This window comes from Medicago sativa, chromosome 7 (genome assembly GCF_051527215.1).
Source record: "Medicago sativa cultivar Bolivia chromosome 7, Bolivia_mono, whole genome shotgun sequence".
Classification (NCBI taxonomy): Eukaryota; Viridiplantae; Streptophyta; class Magnoliopsida; order Fabales; family Fabaceae; genus Medicago; species Medicago sativa.
In genome coordinates, this window is record NC_140755.1 from 75,183,129 (window position 1) to 75,211,024 (window position 27,896).

A 27,896-nucleotide genomic window follows, 5' to 3' on the forward strand; every position below is an offset into this window, starting at 1 on the left:
TGAAGTGACTTACACTGTCTAGCCTAGGCCAAGCAAATCATCAAATAAACTAAATACATTTGCAGTAGGGTATATGCACATGGCAATGAACACTTACTTACTTAGTCACCCATAATCTCGTCATCTCAGGTCAACATCTACAAACTATAGCAGAAATTTATACTGAAAATTCTATTTGCTTAGTTACGTGATATCTTGTCAATTGGTTAATCAGAAACAAATGGCAAATAGCCAATGACCTCAATGGAGTTTCTTAATTCTGTGCCTTCACTATAGTTTGATGTCAAACATGCTCAAAGGCAGTGTAATAAAACGCATAAGATCAGAATGCAAAGGTATTTAAAAGCATTGTGAGCATAGGTTACATTTCAAAAAATGAGTATTAGGAACATTTTTTTTTCAACACCTTTTACAACACTCATTTATTCGGTGGAATCAATGAGTCCCACCACTTTATGTGAGACCTATTTTCAAAGTGTACGACCAACATTGATTTCGCCTAATAAAAGAGTGAGTACTGAAGAGTGTTAAAAAAAGAATGTTTCTAGCACTTCTCTACGTCAAAATGTTAGTAGTACTACATCAAAAAGCTTCGAGACTAAATGGTAAAACTTATACTAGTTTTCCATCAACCACAGACTTCATAGCGTCAGCCTCCGACAAATCAAACGATGGAAATAGGATGTGAACTTGTTCTATGGCCTTATCAAAACCATCTTGATAGCGAAAGGCAGCGTCTACCTTCAAATCCTCAATTTCCATATCCTTCGCTGCGGATTGCCCCTTGAGCGTATCTATACTTTGCTTCAAATCCTCAATTTCCATATCTTTTGTTGCGGATTGCCTCTTGAGCATATCTACGCTTTTCTTCAAATCCTCAATTTCCATATCCTTCGCAGCAGATTGCCCCTTGAGCGTATATATACTTTTCTTCAAATCCTCAATTTCCATATCCTTCGCAGCAGACTGCCCCTTGAGCGTATCTATACTTTTCTTCAAATCCTCAATTTCCATATCCTTCGCAGCAGATTTCCCTTTGAGTGTATCTACACTTTTCTTCAAGCCAACAACCTCCTCCTCAAAAACCTCGTTATTTTCAGTCTTTTTCTCCAACTGAGTCAGAGCAGTCTGTTCTTCCTCCAATCTCTTATTTACCTTCAATATTTGTTTCTTCATATCTCCAAGAGTATCATTGGCTATTTTCAATTTTTCTTTGGTTGAATTCAGTTCATCTCGGCAGTTTCTTTCATGTCCCAGTACAGCTCTGAATTGGTCCGTAATCACCTTCCCAAGTAAAGCAGAGCGAAGGCTGTACGCCACAAGCACCTCACTAGCTTTTTCCAACCCAGACTCCTTCACCTCCTGCACATCTTTCGTGAAGCTTAGATTGCTGTCCACAAAACCCATTCCATCAAACCTCCTGTCCCACAGCGATGTTATATCAGTCCCTTCCATTGGGACACAAGTCTTCTCCTTCTTAATCCTTTTCCTAGGTGAAGGAAGAACCACCTTAGAACCGCATGCAGCGGTCACATTGTTCAAAGGTGGTACAGCAATAGGTTCTGTGTCTGAAAGTGACGGTGATCCCTCCTTTGAGTTTCCCCCACCTTTTCTCTTGAGCTTGCGGATTGTAACACCACTAACGTCCAATTTTGCTTCAGCAGCACCAAATTGCAAAACTGAGGCTCTCTTTTCTCTAGCCTTTGCCAAATAGGTCTTGAACTCGGCTTCATTTAGAGGAGACATTCTTCCTACATAACAACATGCAAATGCACAAGCTTAAAACAGACATTATCGAAACATCGGCAAAAAAAAAAAAAATTATGAAGTAAATTCTGGAGTCCATCAGCATCAAATTCATTATCTATCAAGTCCTTACAACTTACGGGAACAAAAGTCTCTAAGAATTTTGCTGCATGTCTCTCGGATTCGATTAACTTATCATAATCAAAGCCTTTGAGATAGGCAGGTTCCCTCTCCCAATACAAAGGAAACTTGTGCCATCCTGAGTTATCAAAAATGATTTCGATACAAGAATTATTGTTTCTAATTAAAAAAAAAAAATGGTGCTTGAAATCTTTATAGGGTGAAACTGGTGGGGGATTAATCACTGTAAGCATCTTGCACTAAAAGGCAGAACGGTTGCATGATCGGTTTCATTGTCTGAATATGATATAGTCTTAGTCCCAAGGGGAAGCATAAAATCCTAAGTGCTCGCTGATTTTGTAGCGGAGCTTTCATCCCTAGCCAATCAAGGAGGTCCTCAGATCTGGATCTTATCGGCTGATGGAGCATCTAATCTCAGCAATGGAGAGCGTGTGCTTTGTTGAACAATAAGAAAAACCATTCAGGAACAATGTCATGTGCATTTTGGTCATTTTACTATGTTCATGTTTAGAAAAGCATGGTGAAGGAATGTTCTAACTGATTTTTACCAATCATTCCTTCCACCGTTTCAGTTTTTGATTTTTTCGCTAAAAATTTAGCATGTAATTAAAAAATAGATTTTGGGAGCAATCTTAACTTGCAAAAGAATTACAGTAATTCTGGGAAAATACATTGCCATCCATCTTCTAGGATATCTGTGTATATGCATGCATGAGGTGCTGCAGTATTTGTAATTAAACCGGTGGAAAGAAACTTTACCAGCAAGTGATGAATTACAACAGGAAAAGGATGTTGTATCCCCGACTAAACCACATTCATTGGCCTCTGAAAGGCTATTAGCTGAAGTGGTTGTAGTATAAGCCTGACTTTTGAGGGCAGCCATTCTTCTCTCTGTAGCAGCTGCTCTCTTTTCTCTTTCTGCATCCCTAGCAGCTGCTCTCTTTTCTCTTTCAGCATCCTGTGCCCTTTTTATTTCCTCCTGTTTATTTTTTAGATAAAACAAAATCCAGAAGATTAAAATATTTATCAGTTCATTCATAAATGTGTAATGTAATTTTAACACAATAAATTCTGTTTTAATGTCCGACAAATGTTAAAAATAAAACAGAACAAGACAGAAGATAAATTGCAGAATGGTTTTCGAAAACATTTTTGTTTTTATTTCATGTATTCACTTTCAGTTACAAAACATTTTTGTTTTTATTTCACTTTGGTTCCTGTTCTAAAGATTTGTAAATGATACAGTGAAAACAAATAAATAGTTGTGCAATAAAAAAATTATTTTCACTCTTTCTAGTACAAATCTTGAAAACGAGAAAAAAGTAAAAAATTTCATAATTAGAAATAAAAGTGAAAATAGAAAACATTCTCTAACATCAATAAGACTCTAATATAGCATGCATTTTGGTCACACTAAAAAGGGCAAAGAGAGAACAGAATAAAAAGATAACGTCTGCTTTATTTTATTTGTGTGCCAAACACCAAAATAGCAATGTTTATATGCTAAACACCAAAATAGCAATGTTTATATTTTCAGCCAGCAAATAATCGCTATTAACCTCTTTCGATAATTTCGCACCACTTTTTGGTTGAGATTGTCCTGTAGCAGATGTTGGAGCAATCACTTGTTTTTCACCAGCTTCAGACTGAACACCACATCCAATATTTGTCAAAGCAACAAATATCAAAAACAATAAGCATCAGAACCATATATGATGTCGCAGAATCAAAATATTAATTAGAATATTATACCATTTATATTGTTTATTTTTCAGTTATTGTATTATTAGGTAGTCAACTATTGTCATTAACCTGTAATTATGTAGGATCTCTGCAATTAATTAGGATTCTAATTCTTTCTCTATTAAAGAGACAATTCCCCTGTACATTTGAATATATCAAGAAATTATTCTCCTCTCATTCTTTTCTACTTGGCATCAGAGCAATTTCTCTGCAGCCTGCGCCTCTGTACTTCCATGACTGACAGTTCCTCAGTCAATAGTGAAGAGGAGAATAGAACTCCCAAAAACATGCTGCCTAAAAATGAGCAGAAGGTTGCTTATGGCGGTGATTCCCATTCTATCCAAATCACCTCTTTTCGACTCAATGGGTCGAACTATTTTAGGTGGTCTCAATCTGTCCAGATGTATATCCGTAGCAAAGGAAAAATGGGTTATCTTACTGGTGATCGCAAAGAACCAGATGCTAGTGACCCACAACATGATGTGTGGGATGCTGAAAACTCCATGGTAATGACATGGTTGGTAAACTCCATGGAAGAGGAAATCAGCAGCAACTATATGTGTTATTCCACAGCAAAAGAATTGTGGGAAAGTGTGAAAGAAATGTACTCTGATCTGGAAAATAAGTCTCAGATCTATGAACTTACATTGAAGGCTAGAGAAATTCGGCAAGGAAATGAAAATGTCACAAAATACTTTCATTCCTTAAAACGGATTTGGCAAGAACTTGATCTCTTCAACACCTATAAGTGGAATTCAACCGACGATGAGAAACACCATCAACAAACAGTGGAAGAAGGAAGAATTTTCCAGTTTCTTGCCGGTCTCAATGAGGAGTTAGATGAAGTTCGTGGAAGGATCATTGGAAGATCAACCTTACCTTCACTAGGAGAAATGTTTTCTGAAGTTAGAAGGGAGGAAACTCGCAGGAGTGTCATGATGGGAAAGGCAAAATCTGATCCATATCCTCCTGAGACCAATGCCTTGATTGCGGATACTGCTGCCCTTAAAAGTTCTTCAAATCAGAGGAACACATCTAATGTCGTGTGTGACTACTGCAACAGACCACGTCACACCCGAGAGACCTGCTGGAAACTCCATGGGAAACCAGCACATCTGAAAAATGGCAAACCGGGTCCTAGATCTGTTCCTGCAGCACATGAGGCTAAAAAATCCTTGCCCAACCAGGATCAAGTTGAGGAGCTCATAAGGTTGCTAAAATCTAGTTCTTTGTCTGGTATTCCTAATGCTTCTTTGGCACAAACAGGTAATTTTAGTACCCCTACTTCTCTAAGTTGCACCTCAAATATGCCTGCACCATGGATCATAGATTCAGGTGCTTCTGACCATATGACCGGTCTTTCTTCTCTATTTCAATCATATTCACCTTGTCCTGGAAATAAAAAAATTAAAATTGCAGATGGAAGTTTTTCACCAATTGCAGGAGAAGGAAAAATTCCTTTATCTACGCACATTGATTTAAAAAATGTGCTACATGTACCAAAACTTTCATATAACCTTCTCTCTGTTAGTAAAATCTGCGAAGACTCAAATTGTTATGTGAAGTTTTTTAACACTCATTGTATTTTTCAGGACCGGAATTCGGGGAAGATGATTGGCAGTGCTAAAATGATGGATGGACTCTATTACTTTGAGGGTGTTTTTGAGAATAAAGTGGCTCATGGCCTTAGTGGTATCAGTTCTGCCTCTGTTAGGGATCAAATAATGCTCTGGTATAATAGACTAGGGCACCCTAATTTTCAATATCTTAGGCATTTGTTTCCAGATTTATTCAAAAATGTTAATTGTTCTTCTTTTGAATGTGAAAGTTGTGTTCTTTCTAAAAGTCATAAAACTCCTTATTCCTCTCGACCTTATCATGCATCCAAACCTTTTTATTTAATCCATAGTGATGTATGGGGTCCATCTAAAATTACAACTCAATTTGGGAAAAGGTGGTTTGTGACCTTTATTGACGATCATACACAGCTATGTTGGGTCTATCTTATGAAGGATAAATCTGAAGTACCAGAGATATTTAAATGTTTTTCAAAAATGATAGAAACTCAATTTGATGCAAAAATCTCCATTTTGAGAAGTGACAATGGTACTGAATATTTTAATAAAAACCTCGGAGAGTTTTTTCAACATAAAGGTATTCAGCATCAATCAACATGCCCAAATACGCCTCAACAAAATGGCATAGCTGAAAGAAAGAATAGACATCTTCTTGAGGTAGCTCGTGCCATTATGTTTGAGAGCAATGTTCCTAAATTTTTATGGGGGGATGCGGTTCTAACAGCATCATATCTCATAAATAGGATGCCCACTCGTGTGTTAAGTTATCGCACACCATTGGATGTTTTCAAAAAAAATTTTCCAGCATGTCGATTGCATACCGACTTACCTTTAAAAGTGTTTGGATGTACTGTTTTTATGTATGCCCCTAACTCTCGTTCTAAACTAGATCCAAGAGCTGAAAAATGTATTTTTGTTGGTTATTCTCCCAACCAAAAGGGGTACAAGTGTTACAATCCTAACACAAAGAAGGTTCATGTTAGTATGAATGTCACTTTTTTAGAACTACAATCTTTCTATCACAAAAATTCCCTTCAGGGGGAGAGTGTTAATGAAGACAATTTTTTAAGTGACAACAATTTGAATGAACCTTTACCAAATCCTGTTTTTAAAATTGAGGATATAGAATTAATTGATCACACAATTGCACATAAAGAAGTAGAACATGTGGAAACAGATCCTGAAATTGATAAGGGAAACCTTGTCCCAGACTTAGGTGGTGCCCAAATAGGAAAGGAAATACCACAATCAAAACAAGAGCTTCGTGTTTATGCTCGGAAATATCCTCAAAAGGTCAGAAGTCAATCCATCATTTCAGCATCCAATCAACTAGAAACCCCGGATGATGGTTCAACAAAGATGCCTCAAGAACAAACAGGTAATTCTGAAATTTTCACTTCTAATATTGATCTACCCATAGCCGTTAGGAAAAAAACCAGAACTTGCACCAAGAAATCACTTAAAACCAGTACAAACTATCCCATTTCCAATTATGTCTCCTACCAAAACCTCTCCCAAAACTACCGAGCCTTTACTTCTAAAATCACGAATTTGTTTGTGCCTAGAAACATTGAGGAAGCACTAGATGATCCCAACTGGAAATTAGTAGTCCTAGATGAGCTTAATGCTCTCAAGAAAAATGAAACATGGGAAATTGCGAGCCTACCACATGACAAAAAGAAGGTGGGTTGTAAGTGGGTTTTTACCATCAAGTGCAAAGCAGATGGAAGTGTGGAGAGGTACAAGGCTAGGTTAGTAGCTAAGGGATTTACCCAAACTTATGGTATAGATTATCAAGAGACCTTTGCTCCAGTTGCAAAACTCAACTCTATACGTGTTCTTTTATCCCTTGCTGCCAACTTGAACTGGCCTTTACATCAACTTGATGTAAAGAATGCTTTTCTAAATGGAGAGCTAGAGGAAGAAGTGTTCATGAGTCTTCCCCCTGGATTTGAGGAAAAATTGGGAAGAAATAAAGTTTGTAGATTGAAGAAGTCTTTGTATGGTTTGAAACAATCCCCAAGAGCTTGGTTTGAGAGGTTTGGAACTGTGGTAAAAGGACTTGGTTACATCCAAAGTCAAGCTGATCATACACTGTTTTATAAACATTCAGCCACTAATAAAATTGCTATTTTGATTGTATATGTGGATGACATCATATTAACAGGTGATGATAGCTTGGAGCTTAAAAGCTTAAGGGAGAAACTTGCTAAGGTCTTTGAAATCAAAGAACTTGGTCCTCTAAAATACTTCCTTGGAATTGAGTTTGCAAGATCAAAGGAGGGTATTTTTATGAATCAGCGGAAGTATGTTCTGGATCTTTTAAAAGAAACTGGATTACTTGGATGTAAATCTGCTGAGACACCCATGGAATCCAACATAAAATTGCAGCCTGCTGAAGCTAGAAATATGGTAGATAAAGGGAGGTATCAGCGATTGGTAGGAAGACTGATACGCGTCCAGACATAGCTTTTGCTGTAAGTTTGGTGAGTCAGTTCATGCATGCACCAGGACCTGAACATCAAGAAGCTGTTTTCAGGATCTTAAGATACTTGAAGGGATCACCCGGGAAGGGACTTCTTTATAAAAATCGCGGACATCTCCAAGTAGAATCCTACACAGATGCAGATTGGGCTGGAAGTATAACTGATCGAAGATCAACATCAGGTTATTGTACTTTTGTAGGGGGAAACTTGGTTAGTTGGAGGAGCAAGAAACAAAGTGTTGTAGCAAGAAGTAGTGCTGAAGCTGAATTTAGAGCAGTGGCTCATGGAATTTGTGAGGGGTTGTGGGTGGAAAAGCTACTGCAAGAATTGAATTTTTATAATTCTCCACCTATAAAATTGTATTGTGACAACAAGTCTGCAATATCTATTGCACACAACCCAGTCCTACATGACAGGACCAAACATGTTGAAGTTGACAAACATTTCATCAAGGAAAAAATAGAAAGGGGACAGATATGTATGACTTATATTCCCACTACAGAACAATTGGCAGATATCTTGACCAAAGGACTACCCAAGAAACCTTTTGACTACATAACTCGCAAGCTGTCCATGGAAGACATTTTCAAGCCAGCTTGAGGGGGAGTGTCGCAGAATCAAAATATTAATTAGAATATTATACCATTTATATTGTTTATTTTTCAGTTATTGTATTATTAGGTAGTCAACTATTGTCATTAACCTGTAATTATGTAGGATCTCTGCAATTAATTAGGATTCTAATTCTTTCTCTATTAAAGAGACAATTCCCCTGTACATTTGAATATATCAAGAAATTATTCTCCTCTCATTCTTTTCTACTGATTGAAACCAGGCGTGGATCTAGGTAGGAGAGATTGGGGCAACTGCCCCCACTACTCTTCCGATTATATTTGTTAAATCTTTGATATTTTAATGATTGCCCCCTCTTAAAATAATAGTTTGCCCCCATTAAATGGAAATGTATACCATAAAAGAGTTTCGCCCATTAATTTTATAAAATCAAATGTGTAAATGCATTTGAGGTGAAATTTTGAATAATTTTTACCATATTTTTTAAATCTCTCTAACATACATTTGAGGATGGTTGAAATGAGAATTACACATGGCATGCTAAGCTCAAATACATATAAAAAATGTACAAGTGGCACTACAAGGAATATAAACATAAACAATTTTATTTATAGCATTTGTTCAATATTAATTATCATTTATGGCATCCAAAAAGTCAAAAACAAAATATGTTAATATTCTACTAACAGTTAAATATAAAGATAAACTAATTACATTTCTTTGATTTATCAATTACATAAAAAATAAATATGAAAACGAGTTTAATCACTTTACATTGACGGTATAAAATTATTTTACACATGTATCCATTTGAATTGAAGGGAAACGTAAAAAAACAAGAGATGAATATTTTTCGTTGATAAATATTTAAAAAAACAGCATAGTTCTTAATATATTAAAAATACGGAAAAAAATAATTATACCTCGCCAAAAAACTTTGGACAAGTTTTGTCAATAAAAAACGTTGGACAAGTTAATAACTTATTACTAATAAATATTATAAAATCACGGGACATATCTTTTATTTATATAACAAATTATTTGACAAATCTTAAAAAAAAAAATGCATTTGACTTGAGTGTAAAATTATTTACTGGTTGGAACAAAAGAACAAGCTATCAGACTTTATTTACCTTCCTCGCGATATTATAAATGAGTGTAGATTTTTTTTTCATCTTACCGTTAAAAAAACAAATTTCAAACGTAAATAATTTATTACAAGACAATTCAATGGTACACTACATCTGTTTTTTGTAGGATGTACACTAATACATATGTTATTTTCTGGTTGTGTCCGAGGTTTGAACCCCAGACCTTGCATATATTATGCATTGTCCTTACCAACTGAGCTAAGCTCACGGGGACATGCATATGTTATTTAATAATATAATCTTGAGTCGATATATGAGTTATTAAAAAAATATTAAAAATTATGCTAGTCTTATAATTGTGGAGAGAAAGAGTGTTGATTAGTGTATTTAGGCATATATGACGCTATTTCATGAATTCAAATCTTCTATCTCCTCTCCTATCTCCTATATATACATTCAAGCATAGTTTAAATAAATAATCAACATGACATTCTTCTTTCATCTATTTAAATCAATGACACATGTCATTACAAACCATACAAATAATTATTTTATTACAAATATAAATAAAATAACATGGGAATCCTAAAAAAATACGGCACAACTATTAATCACTGAATCCTAAAAAAATAACATGGGAAAAATATTTGTTATTGGTAAATATTATTATTTTTATGAAACAAAGGTGATGCTAGATGTTCCCTAAAAAAAAAGTGATGCTAGAAGCATTACCCAAATTCATTAAGGAAAAAAATAGAAATACGAAGAAAAAAAGGGAAACTAGATCAACACATTTTCAAAAAGACATAATCCAAAGTTATGCAAGCCTAACTTATTTCTTATGTAATCTAGGTTAATGTTATTAGGAAGAGAAGTGAACAAACAAAAAAAATAAAGGACTAAACAAATGTTAGCTAACCTCTATGCGCTTGAGTTACTTTCTATATGAATTAATTGATAAATATTAAGAAAACACTAGACAAATATTAAAAAACGGAAGAAAATATTTATAACTCATACATAAAAAAGTACGGGACAAGTATTTATCAAAAATTTTAATGAAGTTTTTATTTAAAAAAAACAAATGACAAATATTTATTATTGATACATAAAAAATTATGAGCCAAATATTTTTCATTTTTTTTTAAGGAAAATATTTTTCATTTTTATAATCAAAGTAAAAATTAAATTAAAAAGAGAAGGAAGTACAAGACTAAGGAGCAAGGACATGACCCAATAAACCACAAAAGCAAAACCCAACAATTCAGTACAAAAATGGTAATAAAAGAGAATAACCTAAACAACCACTACCACAAACAATCCACAAACGCACGTAGGGGTGCGGAACCAAATTGCAAATAAACGCAGTGAGAATTTTTTAAGCATTTAAATAGGCGTACGGATCGTCCGCCAACATAGAAAGGACTCAAGTTCCAACAGCTCCCTAGCTTCTAAGTATTAGTAAGCCATAAACCCCCTTTCGAGCCAAAACAACCAATTACGAACCAAATCCACAGATTCACTGTGGTCTTGAAACTTCAGCCGAAGTCCAGATCGAGGGATGAACAAACAATAAAAATCTATCACAGTTCACCAATGACGCAAGAAGCAACCATAGAGGATAAAATCTTTTAAGTATGATGAACGACTACTACCATCAATACGGAGCATCTACGCACCTAGCCATTTGAAGCAACATCAATATAAAACAAGTCATGTTGAATCAAGATATGCATCCAACAAAACAACGCTAGAACTAAATAGCCTAGATTTTCAATCAAAAAAACCAGATTCAAGATTTCCATACTAAATCACAGAGCCAGAACAAAGCCACCACCCATCTTCATCTCCACAAAACAAAACAAAAACAAATGTCAAAAACATAAACGAAAAAAACATAGCAAAAACCAGATCGAAAAACTCACGATCTGACATAATACACCTCAAAAAACTAACTCATAACCGCGTCGATGTCCTCAAAAAACTAACTCATAACCGCGTCGATGTCAGAGCAGTACAAAGACAACGACGACGTTAAATGAAACCAGTGACCACAACAGAATCAACTCACACCAAGACTAAACATAAATATAATATGAGACACATATTTGTCATCATTGCGGCAAAAAAGATACAGACATTTTTTTTTTTTTGACAAAAGATACGAACATATTTAAAAATTCACGGGATAAATAATTTTCATCAACAAATAAAAAAAATAAAACAAGTTGAGATTGAAAAATAATGGTATATCACCCGTGCATTGCACGGGTTAACACACTAGTATAAAGACACGTAGAGAACAATTTTAATTTGTAGATATTGATGAGTCTTTAATTTTCTAATATATAATAGGATAGTGTTTATAATCTCGAGTATTTTGTTCAATGATAATGATATTATTATTATACCACTTTTGCATTGCTAAAATTTTTCTACAAATATCTATCATATAAAATCTTGCCCCCGCAAGTCAATATTTCTAGATCCGTCACTGATTGAAACACAACATGGCAAATCAAAGCTTCCCAACAAAAACAATTCAGAATATTTGTAGACTAAAGCCATAAACATCAGAACAAAGAATAGCAAATTGAATTTGGAAAACGGTGAAGTACGAGAGTGAAGAGTACCTCTCATTTTCATAATTCACAAGAAAGTTCATTTGTTCATGCATCCTCAAACTACACTCAATAACAGTTTAAATTTGTAATGTTTGGAGCGAAAGATGGGAAGAAAAACAGAGAAATGAAGGTAAAATCATAGTTGTAAATCAGGATAATGGCGTGTAGCAGGCGACCCCGAAAACATTGTGGCGTTATATTGCAGTGTGGAATGATCGCTATACTAAAATAATATATGTAGATGAAATAACTAATACTGTAACCACAGATGCTGAAAATGAAATAAAAAACTCAACTCATGAAATACTCATAAATAGCAATAAAAAGTCATGGATCTTAAGCAAAGCATACAAGTAAATACCAACAACGATCAAGAAAACAAACAAGTTTAAGACTCTAAGGCTTATAGTAACTAAACATTAAAAATTAAATAAATAGCTTTCAATAACAAGGGAAATCTCACCAATTGAAGAAAGTATTTTTGACCTGTTAGTAGTGGTGAAAATTATAATTACAAAAACTAAAGCTTTAAAGACAATAACAAGATATGATATATTATAAAACAATTTGATGCAAAATTATTCCATTCTGAACCAAATAAATCAAAAATTGTATAATCACACTTTTTCACCCTTCACGTGCTCTCTTTATTTATCCATGTTTCTGTTTTCTCTCTCTGTGATCCATTTGCCCTAGACACATACAATGACCTAAAATATGGCACCGAAAACAGAGCAGAAACAGGCATCCGGTCGCCAGATGGTGGGTTGCTGGTTGCTGAATGTTGGGTCATCGGCTGCTGGATCGATAGGATGTGCAAAGCAGTTTCTCTGGTTCAATGATTGACGGTGATATCGTGAAGTTTTGTGAGCTCTCTTAGAACTCTTTATCCCTGATTGGAAGTGAAATGCCCAAAACAACCCCCCCCTCTCCTCGACTCAGTAACATCCCTTTTTAAGGAAAGTTTAGGGGTTTTGAAGTTCTAGCCCTGTAGGGCTGCCATTGGCCACGATTTCTAAAGATGCAGTTGCAGCTACTAAAGCTACAACACCGATCTGTGATACCACAACTGGCTGATAGCAGCCACTAAAGCTACAACACCGATCTGTGATGCCACCACAGGCAGCTCCAACGTGAGAGTGGTCCTATTGACAACCTATGGTAATATCTATTGGAAGCAAGTCCTAGAAAACTAACATGAGGTGCTCATACTACATAGAGACCGAAAGATTAAAGCTGTACCTGAGCCTTAATTTCTTCTGCTTCACGTATTTCCATCAATTTTTTTACTCTAGCTCTTCTCTCGGCTTTTTTTTCTGCCTGTACAGGCACAAAAGGAGGCAGTTAATTACTCTTCGACAAAAGTTCTTAGATTTGATTAATAAAGTCAAAACTTCAATGCATCACGTCTTGTGAGGACCGGTTCCCTAACATGAAATGTTTTCAACCAGCCATACTTACTCCCTAGTCTCCCTTTTACTACCAATAACATTTATCAGCAAGTCATCAAATATACTGAGAAAAGTATCGACAGTAAGAAAGTGTAATCATTTCATTTTATATAAATCATAAAAAAAACTTATTCCTAGAAATATCAGAATCACCTTCATAGCAGCTTGTGATTCTTCCATTTCTTTGGTCAATGGACAAAACACTTTTGCAGCTTTCCAATCCCATTTGTCAAGATTTGAAGCCATAAACCTTCTGAAAGTTTTCTTGATTTGCTTGCCAGGTGCCAACATATATGGGGTTCGTCCCCTATCATCTTTAATGCATGGATTCAAGCCCTGTTCCAAGAGCTCCATAACCTTTACAGCATCACCAGATTGTGCCGCCTGATGTAAAGGAGTTGAGTTGATAGTAAACTCACTCTCAATTTTGACTTTACTTGAAGCAAGACGTTCATCATTTTTGTTACTGGAACAAGCTTCAGCTTTAGCGTTTATATCCAACTTAGCCATGTCCACTTTGCTAGCAGGAGGCGTGTCAATGAGAGTTGGCACTGCGTCTTCTTGGTTGCTCTGTAAAATTTCTTTCTCGTCTGCTTCATAGGATACTAGTGTCAACTGGCCATATACACGTTTTGCTTCCCTGAGAGTAGGCCTGCGGACATTCATAGCAATATTTCTAACACATTGTGGATTGGTGAAACATGGCTTTTCTCCATCATAAAGCAGCTGACGACTACTTGAAGGTGCATGTATAAAAATGCAAATAGAAGCATCGAAATAAGATCTCCAAGCAGTAAGTAGATCACGAACTTCCTACAATATGAATATGCCAATAGTCAGTCCAATTTTACATATAGCTCTGCACAAATGCACAAGCACTCAAACACACAAAACAACGATAGTAAGTAAAATTGGAAGAAGAATACAACAGTCAATTTGTCAAAAATCATGATCAATAGGGCCAATTATCATTGCTACCTTGTAAAACAATTTATAAGTGAACACACACATGACATTATGAGTTCTAAAGTCTTGGAAAATAAAGCTTAGCAACTGTAATTTTAATCATAAATAATTAAGAATAAGCAGCCTGTACTTTAAGAGGAGAAATTCTTTTAACAGTTAAACATTTTATAAACCATTTTCAACATGGGAAATAGCACAACAAATTGTATAGTTGTTGCATAATAAATTAAGATAAAAAAAACAGCAAAGTTTTCTGAAAAGACATTGCTATACAAATTTCAAGTCATTATACCAACATACACAAACAAAAAAATTACATTATGTTTATACGACACATTTGTTAACAACTATACAACTACATTCAATTCCATGAAGCGCAATAAATTAGCCAGCTCAATATGTTAATTTCAGAACACGAAGCAAATAAAACATTTGGTAAAATGAAAATATAATAAAACTAGCAAGCAAAGCAATATAGTTTTGATAAAAAATACATATATTAGTGAATGTTCCTTGTGAAGACAAAGTGAAGCACCGGCAGTATGTACAGTCTTGCCAGAAGCATCTTTAGATGACTGTTTTTTTCCGGCCTTGGCGCTCACAACATATCTGCAGAAGAGATTAAAAATACAAACAAATTTTGAAACTCCGTTTACAATTTTACAGTAAAAATAATAAAAATGAATAAGAAAATAGGAAGATAGGAATTTGGTCAATAATTATGAGGTATGTATGATATGATATAGCTCATACTGCCTTGGAAAAAAAACCTGGGAGCACGAGAGAAAGAGAACTATAAAAAAGCCAAACAACTATCTAGAGAAACTTAGGCATAAATCATACAACATTCTCCTCATTCTCGTTGTAAAATTTAGCTAAAAAAGTCAACAAACTAGAAGAAGAATGTATAGGTTACACACATTCATTTTCATCTGCTGAGTATAATTATATGAAAAACATCCCATAAGATCAATATTGTGTCTTAAAAAAGTCTAGCTTTAGCACAAGTTTAAATAGAAAACAGTGTTCTGCCTATTGCAACACCATTGACGTATCTTGTCATGACTAAATATCAATTTCAGAGTATCTAGTCATTTTATTATTATTTTCCTCCCACTATACATAAAAGACTAAAAGTTTAATTCAACAATTTTTTATACTAATCGCCAATGTTAGCTGTTCATAATAGAAACCTACAATGAGGATAACTTATCAGTAAAATTGATTAAAAGTTATATGAGATAAATAAGTGGCATTGTGAATACAGCCATACATGTAATCACAATCTTAACAAGATTGGCTTGGAACATTACATTTGACTCATCCAGTTAAAAGAAAAGGTTACAAGAGCATATGACAGCCAAAATCAATCCCAACACAATACTTCCAATGTTAGACCTCCAATATAACAGGAATTGATGATAAACAGTATGCTTCACGGATATTGAAATATTAATCTTTTACCATGGTGTATATATCATGCATATACTACTAATCTCCACCTCACAATGAAATTTCAACCATATTTTATTTGATAAATATCACAAAAAATTGCAAAACTATAACTCCTTTTTAAACATTAGTAAAAAAAGAATTTTCTAACCTATGAAATGTCTTGTGAGCCACAAGTGTATCACCATCAAAGACACAACCAGCAAAGTGCCCACCGGATGCAAGCAGAACAATCCTCAATCGGGTGTTATTCCTGGGCTCAACTGTCAGAGATTTCAACCTCTGAACATCATGATACAACACTTTTTTGCTCACATTCATAATCAGACACTTCAAGATAGAAACTCTCTGCCCTGTCTGAAGACCGACAAATAGCTTATCTTTACAGCTTTCACCGGATTTACCACGGATAACACTTTGACCTGGAGACTCATTTTCACTGTCATCGTCACTTTCTGATCCAGATATACTTGACACATCACAATCTTTGACAAAATCAGATGTCAGATCCTCAAAATCCTCTTCCTTCACGGTATTTTTCCCAGCAATTGTCAACTTCACCTATCATCAACATAAGCAAGCATATCAAGCTAGGATTTTGAACTCACAAACATAAGCATATCAAGATTCCAATACACAAAACATAATGACAAGACTAGAAGCTCAATCAAAAAAGGGTCTGAGTTCTCTAGATTTAAAGCATAAAGTGTACCGTAACTTTTACATAGTGCAGACTTACTTTTGAAAGAAGGCGTAAAACTGATTTTGGTATGTTTGACCATCCTTGTTTAGTACAGGTTTTGCCTCTAGAATTTATTCTAACTTGAAGCTATGATTATTAGCTTTTTCTTCCAAACATGGTGATTTCTATGCTCAAATTTATTGTTTAACTAACTTTCATGTGAAACTATCCACACATAAATCATTTTAAATTAAGAATTTAATTAATACATCCTCCGGTCACTATTATAAGCAAAATTTAACATTTTAGGTTCATTTAATAAATGATGTATGTGGTTAATATTAAAGACCACATACATCATTTATAACAATGACCAGAGGGTGTATGCGTCAATACGGTGTATACGTCAATGTACAATTATTTTAAACACGCGCATCATCCAATGTCACGGCAACAAATCATTGGACGGCAATTGAATATGAAAACACATGAATTGTCATATCCATTAATTGATGTGGCAACGAATCATTGGACGTGTGTGTAGAATAATTTCACACCGATATTGTATACTAAACAATTTGTTGATAGCTTACTACAGTGCAACCCATACCGAAGCTCGAATAGACATCGAATTACTTTCGTACAGCATACCCTACCAACACAAATTACTTTATGTGACTATGGATTAAACACAATTGCAAGTCACCTTATAAAAAAGCTTGAAATTTTTATCTTCTAAATAAAAAGGGTACTCTAAACTGTACCAAAAAAAATCAATAAAGCTCGAAAACTGAATAAATAAACAAATAATCAATTACAAGATGAACATAGTGAAGGGAATAATTGAAACTAACATTGAATCGATGAATATCGGATTTGAGGTGAGAACGTTGATCTTGAAAAGAATCAAACCGAGCCTTACAAGCATTGCATGTTAAGCTAGAACCGGAAACGACGGCGTTTAGAATATGATCGACGTGGTTTGAAGGTGGTTGAAGGGTTTCGGAGGGAGGGGAAGGGAGAAAACGACAATGGTCGAAGAAGTTTGGTGGAAGTTGAAAGATTGAACGTTGAAGTTTTTCTTGATCTTGAGATGATGCCATTGTTTGTTGTAATGAAAGGGAATTAGGCGCAGTACGCATCGAGAATGTTTTCTACGTTTTTAGTTTGGGGTGGGAAAATAGTGACTAGTGAGTGAGTGTAATGTAGTGGGGAGGGGATTAGCCGCCTCGAATTCTGCTCTTTACCCAAATGGTTCTGCTCATTCCAAAAGTAAAAGTCTAAAATGCCCCTACGCATGTTTGTTGGAACAAAATGTGTTTAACAATGAACCTTAAAGAGTTTTGATGATAACAAGGTATTAAAAATTGTAAATTGGACTAGCTAATATTTGTTCAAGTGTACAGGACCATAATTATAAAGTTACATCATCATTGGTTCTGAATGAGCAAATAAAGAGCAAAAGAAAATGAAGCTTAGATGATTCTGAAGGCAAAGCGCTCCTGAAGTCAAGCTGCTCCTGAAGAAATACCGCTCCTGAAGTAAAGCTGCTCCTGAAGAATAGTGCTTCTGAAGACAAGAGGTCCAGAAGCCCACATCATCAGAAGCTGCGTCATCAGAAGCTGCAGAAGCCACATCATCAGAAGTTGCACCATCAGAAGCTGCCTCATCAGAAGCTATTTCACCAGAAGCTGAAGATCAACTGGATTTGCAAGAACATTCAAAGATTGAAGAATCTACATTGCAAAAGCTGTCTATTGGATTCGAAAACACAAACAAAGGATTAGTGGAGTTTGCAACGGTCATTTCAAAGGTGTTTGAAGGCGTGTGCTTGCAATTTGGACGAAAGCGTTGACATTGTACTTTGTACGAATTGTACAACCACGTTCTCCACTACTCTGCTTTGTGTCCACGCTACAGGACAAGAAAACAGCTCCAGAATACGGTCTCGCCTGCATAGATGTTCCTTTGGATAAGGAATGGATTTCAAATTTGTTCTTCATAGGACAACAACCAAATCAGGCAAAAGATCATTGGTGAAAGATCAAGCTTCAACTAACGACTCTTTGGTGTGCTGGCAATTTCACAACGTCTCTTTCACACCTCTATATAAAGGAGTGAAGACCTAGAGATTTGGTAATGCAAGAACGCTGAACGAAAGACTCACAAGATTTTCACAAGTACCAAACCTCTGCTGAAATTGTTCTGCATTCACTTAGAATTTCTGTGTCTTAAAGTCATATCTTAGAAATTCTTAAGTCCATTGAGTCTGTATCTGATTTGTATTGTGAGCACCTCTGATTGTATATCAAGTGTTCAATCTTAAACAATTTTCTGTGTAATTTTGTTTAGATAGGAAGTCTCTTGCAGTTGTGCTTGAGCAGGAAGTCTCTTGATTGTGTTCTTGAGCAAAGGAAATCTCTTGCTTGTGAGCTTTAGCATTGGAAGTCTCTTGCTTGTGTGCTTGAGCATTTGTAATCAGATATTACTCATAGTGAAATCTCCTTGGAAGTGCAAGGGGGACTGGACTACTTCTGGATTGTGGAAGGAACCAGTATAATTGCTTTGTGTCGTTCTTCTTCTCTCTCTCTGTTTTATTCCGCTGCATTTAGATTCTGATTATCACTTCAGAAGCTGTCTCACCTAGCTTCTGATCAGTGTGTTCAGTTTTTAGGAGAAACGAAGAATTTTTCAAAACACAATTCAACCCCCCTTCTTGTGTTTTTTTCTCACCTTCAATTGGTATCTAGAGCCTTGGTCTGTTGTGTATCACTTAACCGTGCAACAGTCAAAGATCTGAGAAAAACATGTCTACTCCTCCTCCTACTGGTTCTGGTGAAACTAGCTATAAACATGTCTCACATGATTATAGTGATAGTAAGAAAACCAGTGTTGGAAAAGTTCCAAAGTTCAATGGAGATGCTGAAGAGTTCTCTTGGTGGAAGACCAACTTTTACAGTTACATCATGAGCCTGGATGAAGAATTATGGGATATTCTGGAAGATGGTGTTGGTGATTTAGTCCTTGATGAAGAAGGAGCTGCTGTGGATAGAAAGAAACATACTCCAGAACTGAGGAAACTTTACAAGAAGCATCATATTATCAGAGGAGCCCTTGTCACTGCCATACCCAAAGCAGAGTATATGAAGATGAGTGACAAATCCACTGCTAAAGCTATGTTTGCTTCTCTCTGTTCAAATTATGAAGGGAGCAAGAAGGTCAAAGAAGCAAAGGCTCTCCTGCTTGTACATCAGTATGAGTTATTCAAGATGAAGGATGATGAAACTATTGAGGAGATGTACTCAAGGTTTCAAACCTTAGTTTCTGGGCTACAGATTCTAAAGAAGAGCTATGTTGCTTCTGATCATGTAAGCAAGATACTCAGAAGCTTACCTGCCAGATGGAGACCAAAAGTGACTGCCATTGAGGAAGCTAAAGATTTAAACACTTTAAGTGTCGAAGATCTTGTTAGTTCTCTCAAAGTTCATGAGTTAAGTCTTAATGAACATGAGTCTACTAAGAAGAGTAAATCAATAGCTCTTCCATCCAAAGGCAAGTCATCAAAAGCTCTCAAAGTGATTGAATCTGAAGAGGAAGAACAGTCAAGTTCAGATTCTGAACCAGATGCTGCTGAAATGGCCATGCTCTCAAACAGACTTCAATATCTGGCCAAGAAGAACAGAAAGTTTCTCTCCAGAAGGGGTAACTCCAGAAGCTCAAAGAAAGAAGATCAGAAGGGATGCTTCAATTGTAAGAAGCCTGGACACTTCATTGCTGAATGCCCTGATCTTCAAAGAGAAAAGTCAAAGGACAAGTCAAAGAGGTCTACATTCAAACCAAGCAAACTCAAGAAGCAGATTAAGCAGAGTTTAATGGCAACCTGGGATGATTTGGGTAGTGAATCTGGATCTGATAAAGAGGAAGCTGATGAAGATGCAAAGGTAGCTGTTGGGTTGGTAGCAACAACAACTTCAGAAGCTGGATCAGATTCAGACTCAGAAGATGAAAATGAGGTATATTCCAAAATTCCCAGAGATGAACTTGTTGAGTCACTTAAAGAACTACTTACACATTTTGAAGTAAGAACCAATGAGTTGAAGGATTTAAAAGAAAAATATGCTGATTTGGTACAACAGCAAAAATCAACTCTATTGGATCTGAAAGCTTCTGAACAAGGACTGAGGGGCTTTGGCTTCATGTGTAAAACATATGAAGATCAGCTCAGGTTCTTATGTCAGAAGCTACAAGAAAAGTGTAATGAAAAACCTTTAAGTAACCATGAAATTGCTCTTGAAGATTTTATTATATCTGGCATTGACAGAAGCAGAGTGGCTTCTATGATTTATAGCATTTACAAGAACAACGGCAGAGGAATTGGTTTTCCAGAAGTGAAACTTGAGAAAATCAATCTAAAATCTTGTTGTGAATGCATCAAGGAAGGTCTGAAAACATTCTTTGTACCAGAAGGGGCTGAGTTGGAAACTGTTGTTCAATCAGAACCTGAAGCTTCTAGTTCTAAGGCTAAAATTACTTCAAAGCCAAAGAACTCCAAGTCAAAGGCTATGATCAAATCTGATTCCAAGACTTCAAAGGTCAGGATCCTGAAAAGATCAGAACCTATTCCTCAGAGTCTGGTGAAACCAAAATCTGGGGTTCTGAAGTCTAAGTTTCAGAAGAAGATAGTTACTGCTTCTGAAGTACCAAAACCTAAGGTGATGGTTAATCAGAAGCAACCCAACTCACAGCACAAGGTACAAGAAGTGAAGAGTAAAGCCTTAAGTACTAACCTTCCAGGACCCATAGAACAATGGGTACCTAAATCTAAAAATGTCAATGATGCAGGTATGTCTAAGAGCAGTGCCAAAGCAAAGATCATGGTACCTAGACAGCGGTTGCTCAAGACACATGACAGGAGACAAGTCCATGTTCCTCAGCCTAACAATGAAAGAGGGAGGAAATGTGAAATTTGGAGGCAACCAGTCAGGCAAGATCATAGGTACATGAACTATTGGTAATTCCTCTACCTCAATTAATAATGTATGGTTGGTAGATGGTCTTGAACATAACCTTTTGAGCATTAGTCAATTTTGTGATAATGGTTATGATGTGCTTTTTGAAAAACCCAACTGTACAGTAATCAACAAGAAAGACAAATCCATTGTGTTCAAGGGAAAGAGAGTTGACAATGTCTATAAAATCAATTTTTCTGAACTGGCTGATCAGAAGGTGGTTTGCCTACTATCAGTGAATGATAAGAAATGGATGTGGCACAGAAGGTTGGGACATGCTAACTGGAGGTTAATCTCTAAGCTTAGTAAGTTACAACTTGTGAAAGGGCTACCAGACATTGACTATCATTCAGATGCACTCTGTGGTGCATGTCAGAGAGGGAAAATTGTGAAATCATCTTTTAAAACCAAAGACATTGTTTCAACCTCAAGACCTTTAGAATTACTCCATATTGATTTATTTGGACCAGTGAGTACTGCATCCCTATATGGAAGTAGATATGGATTAGTCATTGTTGATGATTACAGCAGATGGACTTGGGTGAAATTCATAAAGAGTAAAGATGTTGCGTGTGATGTATTCAGTAGCTTCTGCACTCAAATTCAATCTGAAAAAGAATCAAAAATTTTGAAAGTCAGAAGTGATCATGGTGGAGAATTTGAAAATGAGCCATTTGAAGCTTTTTGTGAAAAACATGGAATTTTCCATGAGTTCTCTTCTCCTAGAACACCACAACAAAATGGGGTTGTAGAGAGAAAGAATAGAACTTTACAAGAAATGGCCAGAACCATGATTCATGAAAACAATTTACCAAAACATTTTTGGGCAGAAGCAGTGAATACAACATGCTATGTTCAAAACAGGATCTATATTAGACCTATTTTGGAGAAAACAGCATATGAACTCTTTAAAGGAAGAAAACCCAATATCTCTTACTTTCATCAATTTGGATGTACATGTTACATTCTGAACAACAAGCTCTACCTAAAGAAATTTGATGCCAAGGCCCAAAGAGGAATCTTTTTAGGTTACTCTGAAAGGTCAAAGGCATACAGAGTGTATAATTCAGAAACACTTTGTGTTGAAGAATCTATGCACGTTAAATTTGATGACAAGGAGCTTGAAGATAAAACTTCAAAGCAAGGTGAAAGTTCTGCAGAGATACAGGTTCCTGAAGCTACTCCAGAACCTGATCAGATAGCTGAATCTGAAGATAGTCCAGAAGCTGAACCCACATCAGAAGCACAAGATGAAGCTGCTTCTGATGAAGCACAAGATGGCTCACATCAAGCAGATCCTCCCAGAAACACATTCAAACACAAGTCTTCACATCCTGAGGAGCTAATCATTGGAAACAAAGATAGTCCAAGAAGAACAAGATCACATTTCAGACAAGAAGAGTCAATGATTGGACTAATCTCAATGACTGAACCTACAACAGTTGATGAAGCACTTTCAGATGATGGATGGATCCTAGCTATGCAAGAAGAGTTGAATCAATTTCAAAGAAATGATGTGTGGGATCTGGTACCCAAACCTCAGCACAAGAACATTATTGGAACAAAATGGGTATTCAGAAACAAGCTGAATGAGCAAGGTGAAGTAACAAGAAACAAAGCCAGGCTTGTTGCACAAGGGTATAGTCAACAAGAAGGCATTGATTACACTGAAACGTTTGCTCCAGTTGCAAGATTGGAAGCAATCAGGTTACTTCTTTCCTATGCAGTTAATCATGGCATAATATTATATCAAATGGATGTCAAGAGTGCATTTCTAAATGGTGTCATAGAAGAAGAAGTGTATGTCAAGCAACCTCCAGGATTTGAGGATATTAAATATCCTGACCATGTTTTTAAACTGAAGAAATCACTATATGGCTTGAAACAAGCTCCCAGAGCTTGGTATGATAGACTAAGTAATTTCTTAATCAAAAATGATTTTAAAAGAGGACAGGTTGATACTACACTCTTCAGAAGGACCCTTGAGAAAGATATTCTTGTTGTGCAAATATATGTTGATGATATAATATTTGGTTCTACTAATGCATCTCTTTGCAAGGAATTTTCTGAGTTAATGCAGGATGAATTTGAAATGAGCATGATGGGAGAGCTGAAGTTCTTCCTGGGCATTCAAATCAATCAATGCAAAGATGGAGTCTATGTTCATCAATCAAAGTACACAAAGGAGCTTCTGAAGAAGTTCAAACTTGAAGATTGTAAAGTGATGAACACTCCAATGCACCGTACGTGCACCTTAAGCAAAGAAGATGAAGGAGCTAAATTAGATCAGAAGCTGTATAGAGGTATGATTGGTTCTTTGTTATACCTCACTGCATCTAGGCCTGATATTTTATTCAGTGTATGCTTGTGTGCAAGATTCCAATCAGATCCTAGAGAATCTCATATGACTGCTGTCAAGAGAATCTTCAGGTATTTGAAAGGAACAACTAATCTTGGACTCCTTTATAGGAAATCCTTAGATTATAAGCTAATTGGATTCTGTGATGCTGATTATGCTGGTGATAGGATTGAAAGAAAGTCAACCAGTGGCAATTGTCAATTTCTGGGTGATAATCTTATATCCTGGGCTAGCAAAAGACAAACAACTATTGCTATGTCTACAGCAGAAGCAGAATACATTTCAGCTGCAAGTTGTTGTACACAACTACTTTGGATGAAACATCAGTTGGAAGATTATCAGATAACTGCTAACAGTATTCCCATTTATTGTGATAATACTGCTGCTATTTGTTTGTCTAAAAATCCAATTTTGCATTCAAGAGCTAAGCACATTGAAATCAAACACCATTTTATCAGAGATTATGTTCAAAAAGGAATTTTAGATATACAATTCATTGATACTGAAAATCAATGGGCTGATATATTTACTAAGCCTTTAACCGTTGAAAGATTTGATTTTATAAAGAAAAATTTGAACATGCATTACGTGTCTGATTAGAGGTTTGCTTGCTCCTGAATAGGATTTTAGGTTCTGAAGTTAGTTCAGAAGCAGTAGTCCATCAGAAGCTCTTTATTGAGGTTCTGAGGAAAACTCGCTTCTGATGACGTCAGCATCTGAAGTCCAGAAGCTGGATTTATTGCTTCTGAATAGTTGAATTAGTGGAAACGTTGGGAGTTACTTTTTAAAGTAACTTCTGGCCCACTAATTTGGTAGTTACTCTGTGAACTTCTTACGTGGCCTGTATGTGTTGGTGTATAACTAAAAGGGCAATGATGATTTAATAGCTTTGAAAGTACTTCTCACGCGCCCCCAATTTTGTCATTAATGTTATGTTTGTTTGTCTCTTTTGAATTGCAATCGTTTTACTTTTAACACTTTGACAAATCACACACTACTCACTCACAACAAACACATTTGCTCTCAAACCTCTTGCGAAGTAAGCGCATTCTCTCAAAACTTAGAACCCTAAAATCTTCATCTTCTTCAAATCTTCGTCAATCATCAAATGGCATCATCAAGCTCAAAAGTTTCAGAATCTACTTCACGGATGGTCCCTGAATTTGACTACAAAGGAAGAAGCATGAAATTGGAAGAATGGGAACTACATGTTCAAATAGAAAATCCGGTGGATTTTGAATCACTCGCCTTCCATGAGTGTTGGATCAGAAGCTATTATGAAGAGCATGAACTTATGCATTACTTCAAGATGTTGAATGGACCAACATACGAAGCATTGGTAAGACACTTCTGGGTAAGGGCTAAGGTTTATGACAAAGCTGCGTCTATAACTGAAGAAAGTCAAATGGTGTTGATTTATCCCGAACTGGAAGGGAAGACCAGAAAAGAAATGGGACTTGAGCCATTTACAGGTATTGAAATCAGGTCAAGTATTTGTGGTATTCCAGTGAGAATTGCGGAATGGCAGATAGAAGCTGTACTCTGTAGAGAGGCCTCTGGAAAATACTCTGGAATTGATCTCTCAAATACAGCTGAAGAACGCCTCTGGAAGAAAAAAAGTAAACTTGGCACTGTACAACTCAACGCAAGCAGGAAAGTATGCTGATCTAAGCATGGATAAGAAGCTGCTTCTGAAGATTCAGAATGAGGACTTACTTCCATGTGGTGGTAGTGAGAAACCCAATTTGGCACAAAAAGTCTTTCTTCAACACTTCATTAAGAAGGAGAAAGTGAATGTGCCAAAGTATATGTTCAAATACTTGATAGAGTGTCTGAAACAGAGTCAGCTGCAGAATAGAATCTGGGTACCTTATGGAAGACTCTTGTCAGAAATATTCTATCAAGGAGGAGTCTTGGACAAGCTAAGTGATGAAGTATATTCTTAGCATCAAACGAGATAAGTATTTTTGTATCGTCTCCACAGGGAATAGTGCGTTATCAATGACAGTTTAACATCGACTATCATTCCAAGTATTAAGAGTACTTGTTTGTTTGAATTGAAATGTAACTAACTAAACTAATTGCAAAAAGTAAAAGTTGAGATAAATAAGGATTGAAACTTGTTAGGAGTAGCGTTCCTTAACCAAGCGTCACACGTAACCTAATGATCCATACGAATTCTAGCTTTGTAAACAACATTATCACAATCAATTCTAAACTACCCTTCGTGTCCAAAGTGATATAATTATTTCTAAGTTATCGTTTAAACATTCGTGTCCAAATCCCTTAAACGATAACAAAGTCGATCGGATAACTTAATCGACCGTGTCCAGCCTGATTAAGCATCCGAAAGCATTAAACTCTTGATTATGGTGATTATCACAAGATTAACCAAGTTGTCAAAGAAGTTAACCTAAGATATATTGCTACTCTAGCTCTAGATTCAAGAGTTTGTGTCCAAATCATCTTGAATCTTATTGAAAGCATTAACACAAGAATAACAACAATATTGAATATAAATTGCTAGAATCATATATTGCAAGATCAAAAGGATTACATGTTTAGCAAGATCAAGTACCTCTCATCCTAACAAAGAGTGTTTAGCTACACATCATCATGGAAGCCTTGCAAGGATGGATTGAAAAGGAAGGATTCATTACACTTGTGATGTCTCAACAAAGAAATAAAGATCCAACTTCCAAAACCAAAATCACTCTATGAAGAACTACCCTATTTTCTCTCTAAAAATATCTAAAGGTGAAAAACTAAGAAGAAAATAGAAACCCTAGATATTTCCTAGATATTTACAAAGAATAGCAAGTGGGCTATTTATAGAATTCCCACTATGCTTGAGCTCGCCTCGCGAGCAGCCTTACTCGCCATGGCGAGTACTGTTTCCTTCACCATTAAGCTTCTGCCACGTCACCCTGGGAGGGTCAAACCGCCCTTACTCGCAACGGCGAGTAGCTCTGCTCGCCTCGCGAGCAAGGGGGTGCTCACGGCTTTGTGGCTTGAATTGAAGCTCGCCACTGCGAGCTGCTGTGCTCGCCTCGCGAGCAGTGTAGTACTTGCGGCCTTTTGCACTTTTCTTGGCTTTTTCATGCTTGCTTAGTGTCTTGAGGTCAAATCCTGCACAATTGGGTAAAGTAAGGCAATTAAAGCGTAATAAGGCAATTATCACTTTTATCTCGGCTTTTCCTTAAATTACTTGCAAAACAAGTAACAAAAGTGCTTAAAATATAACATGAAAATATCACTTCCTAGCACTTATCAAACTCTCCCCAACTTAACTCTTTGTTTGTCCTCAAACAAAAGATTGAAAATCAAACAAGTTAATAGAACAAGACACAAGTACAAAAGGTTTTGAAAACTTTCTCAGATAATGATTCAAAATGAATGTGCGTGCAAGGCTAAGTTTCCAACTAATTTAGAATTCTACTACTAATATGAGATGAGTCCTATGTACAAAGCTCATGCCAAATAGTTCAAAACAATAATATATATATTCACGAACCACACCTAACACACTTCTTTGAAAGTAGATAAACAATTGAAAACAAACAAATGAGGGTTATGAACACACATCCGGAAATCAAGTTAACATTCCAATCAAGTTATGTGTCCATCCAAATATCATTTCAAAAGGCATAAAGAACATGGATCAAAAGGTCTTTGAGGGTTATAACTTGGCTTGGCTACAAAAGAAATGTCATATGTGGGGCAATTGAAATCAAAAAGCCTAACAATTAGGAACATTCCTTGTATCAACCATTAAATTTCACAACCTTTCCTACCAATCATTACAAACCCTTGGTGCTTAAACATGAAGCACTTTGATCTTGACAACTTATTTTCTTTTTGGATTTTTCTTTCTTTTTCTCTTTTTCTATTTTTTTTTCTTTTCATGTACACATTGTTTTTCTTTTCTTTTTGTATTTACAACAACATGTTGTCTTGATCAAAGATAAAATTACACCATAGTACTTGACATAAGAT

At 35.9% G+C, this 27,896-nt stretch overlaps 1 protein-coding gene across 3 annotated transcripts; it reads right to left on the reverse strand.

Moving 5' to 3' along the window:
- Positions 1-235: 235 nt before the first annotated feature.
- On the reverse strand, positions 236-17,706 carry LOC146908479 (uncharacterized). 3 transcript variants are annotated; one of them, XM_085730047.1, is made up of 8 exons: positions 17,387-17,706; positions 16,002-16,411; positions 14,893-15,007; positions 13,586-14,245; positions 13,224-13,301; positions 3,447-3,533; positions 2,647-2,866; positions 236-1,751 (listed from the first exon to the last, which is right to left on the reverse strand). In XM_085730047.1, the coding sequence occupies exons 1-8, from the start codon at positions 17,672-17,674 to the stop codon at positions 613-615; spliced, it is 2,997 nt and encodes a 998-aa protein (XP_085586173.1). In that variant the 5' UTR covers positions 17,675-17,706; the 3' UTR covers positions 236-612. The 3 variants fall into 3 exon arrangements, with proteins under 3 accessions (XP_085586173.1, XP_085586174.1, XP_085586175.1); XM_085730048.1 differs by lacking the exon at positions 13,224-13,301; XM_085730049.1 differs by lacking the exon at positions 3,447-3,533.
- Positions 17,707-27,896: the final 10,190 nt, after the last annotated feature.

Excerpts from the sequence above, each read along its gene's own strand:
- LOC146908479 (XM_085730047.1), bottom strand. The coding sequence starts at position 17,674 with ATGCGTACTGCGCCTAATTCCCTTTCATTACAACAAACAATGGCATCA. Across the intron at positions 16,412-17,386 it reads CCGATATTCATCGATTCAAT|GTGAAGTTGACAATTGCTGG; the intron begins GTTAGTTTCAAT and ends TGTTGATGATAG. Across the intron at positions 15,008-16,001 it reads GCTCACAAGACATTTCATAG|ATATGTTGTGAGCGCCAAGG; the intron begins GTTAGAAAATTC and ends TCTCTTCTGCAG.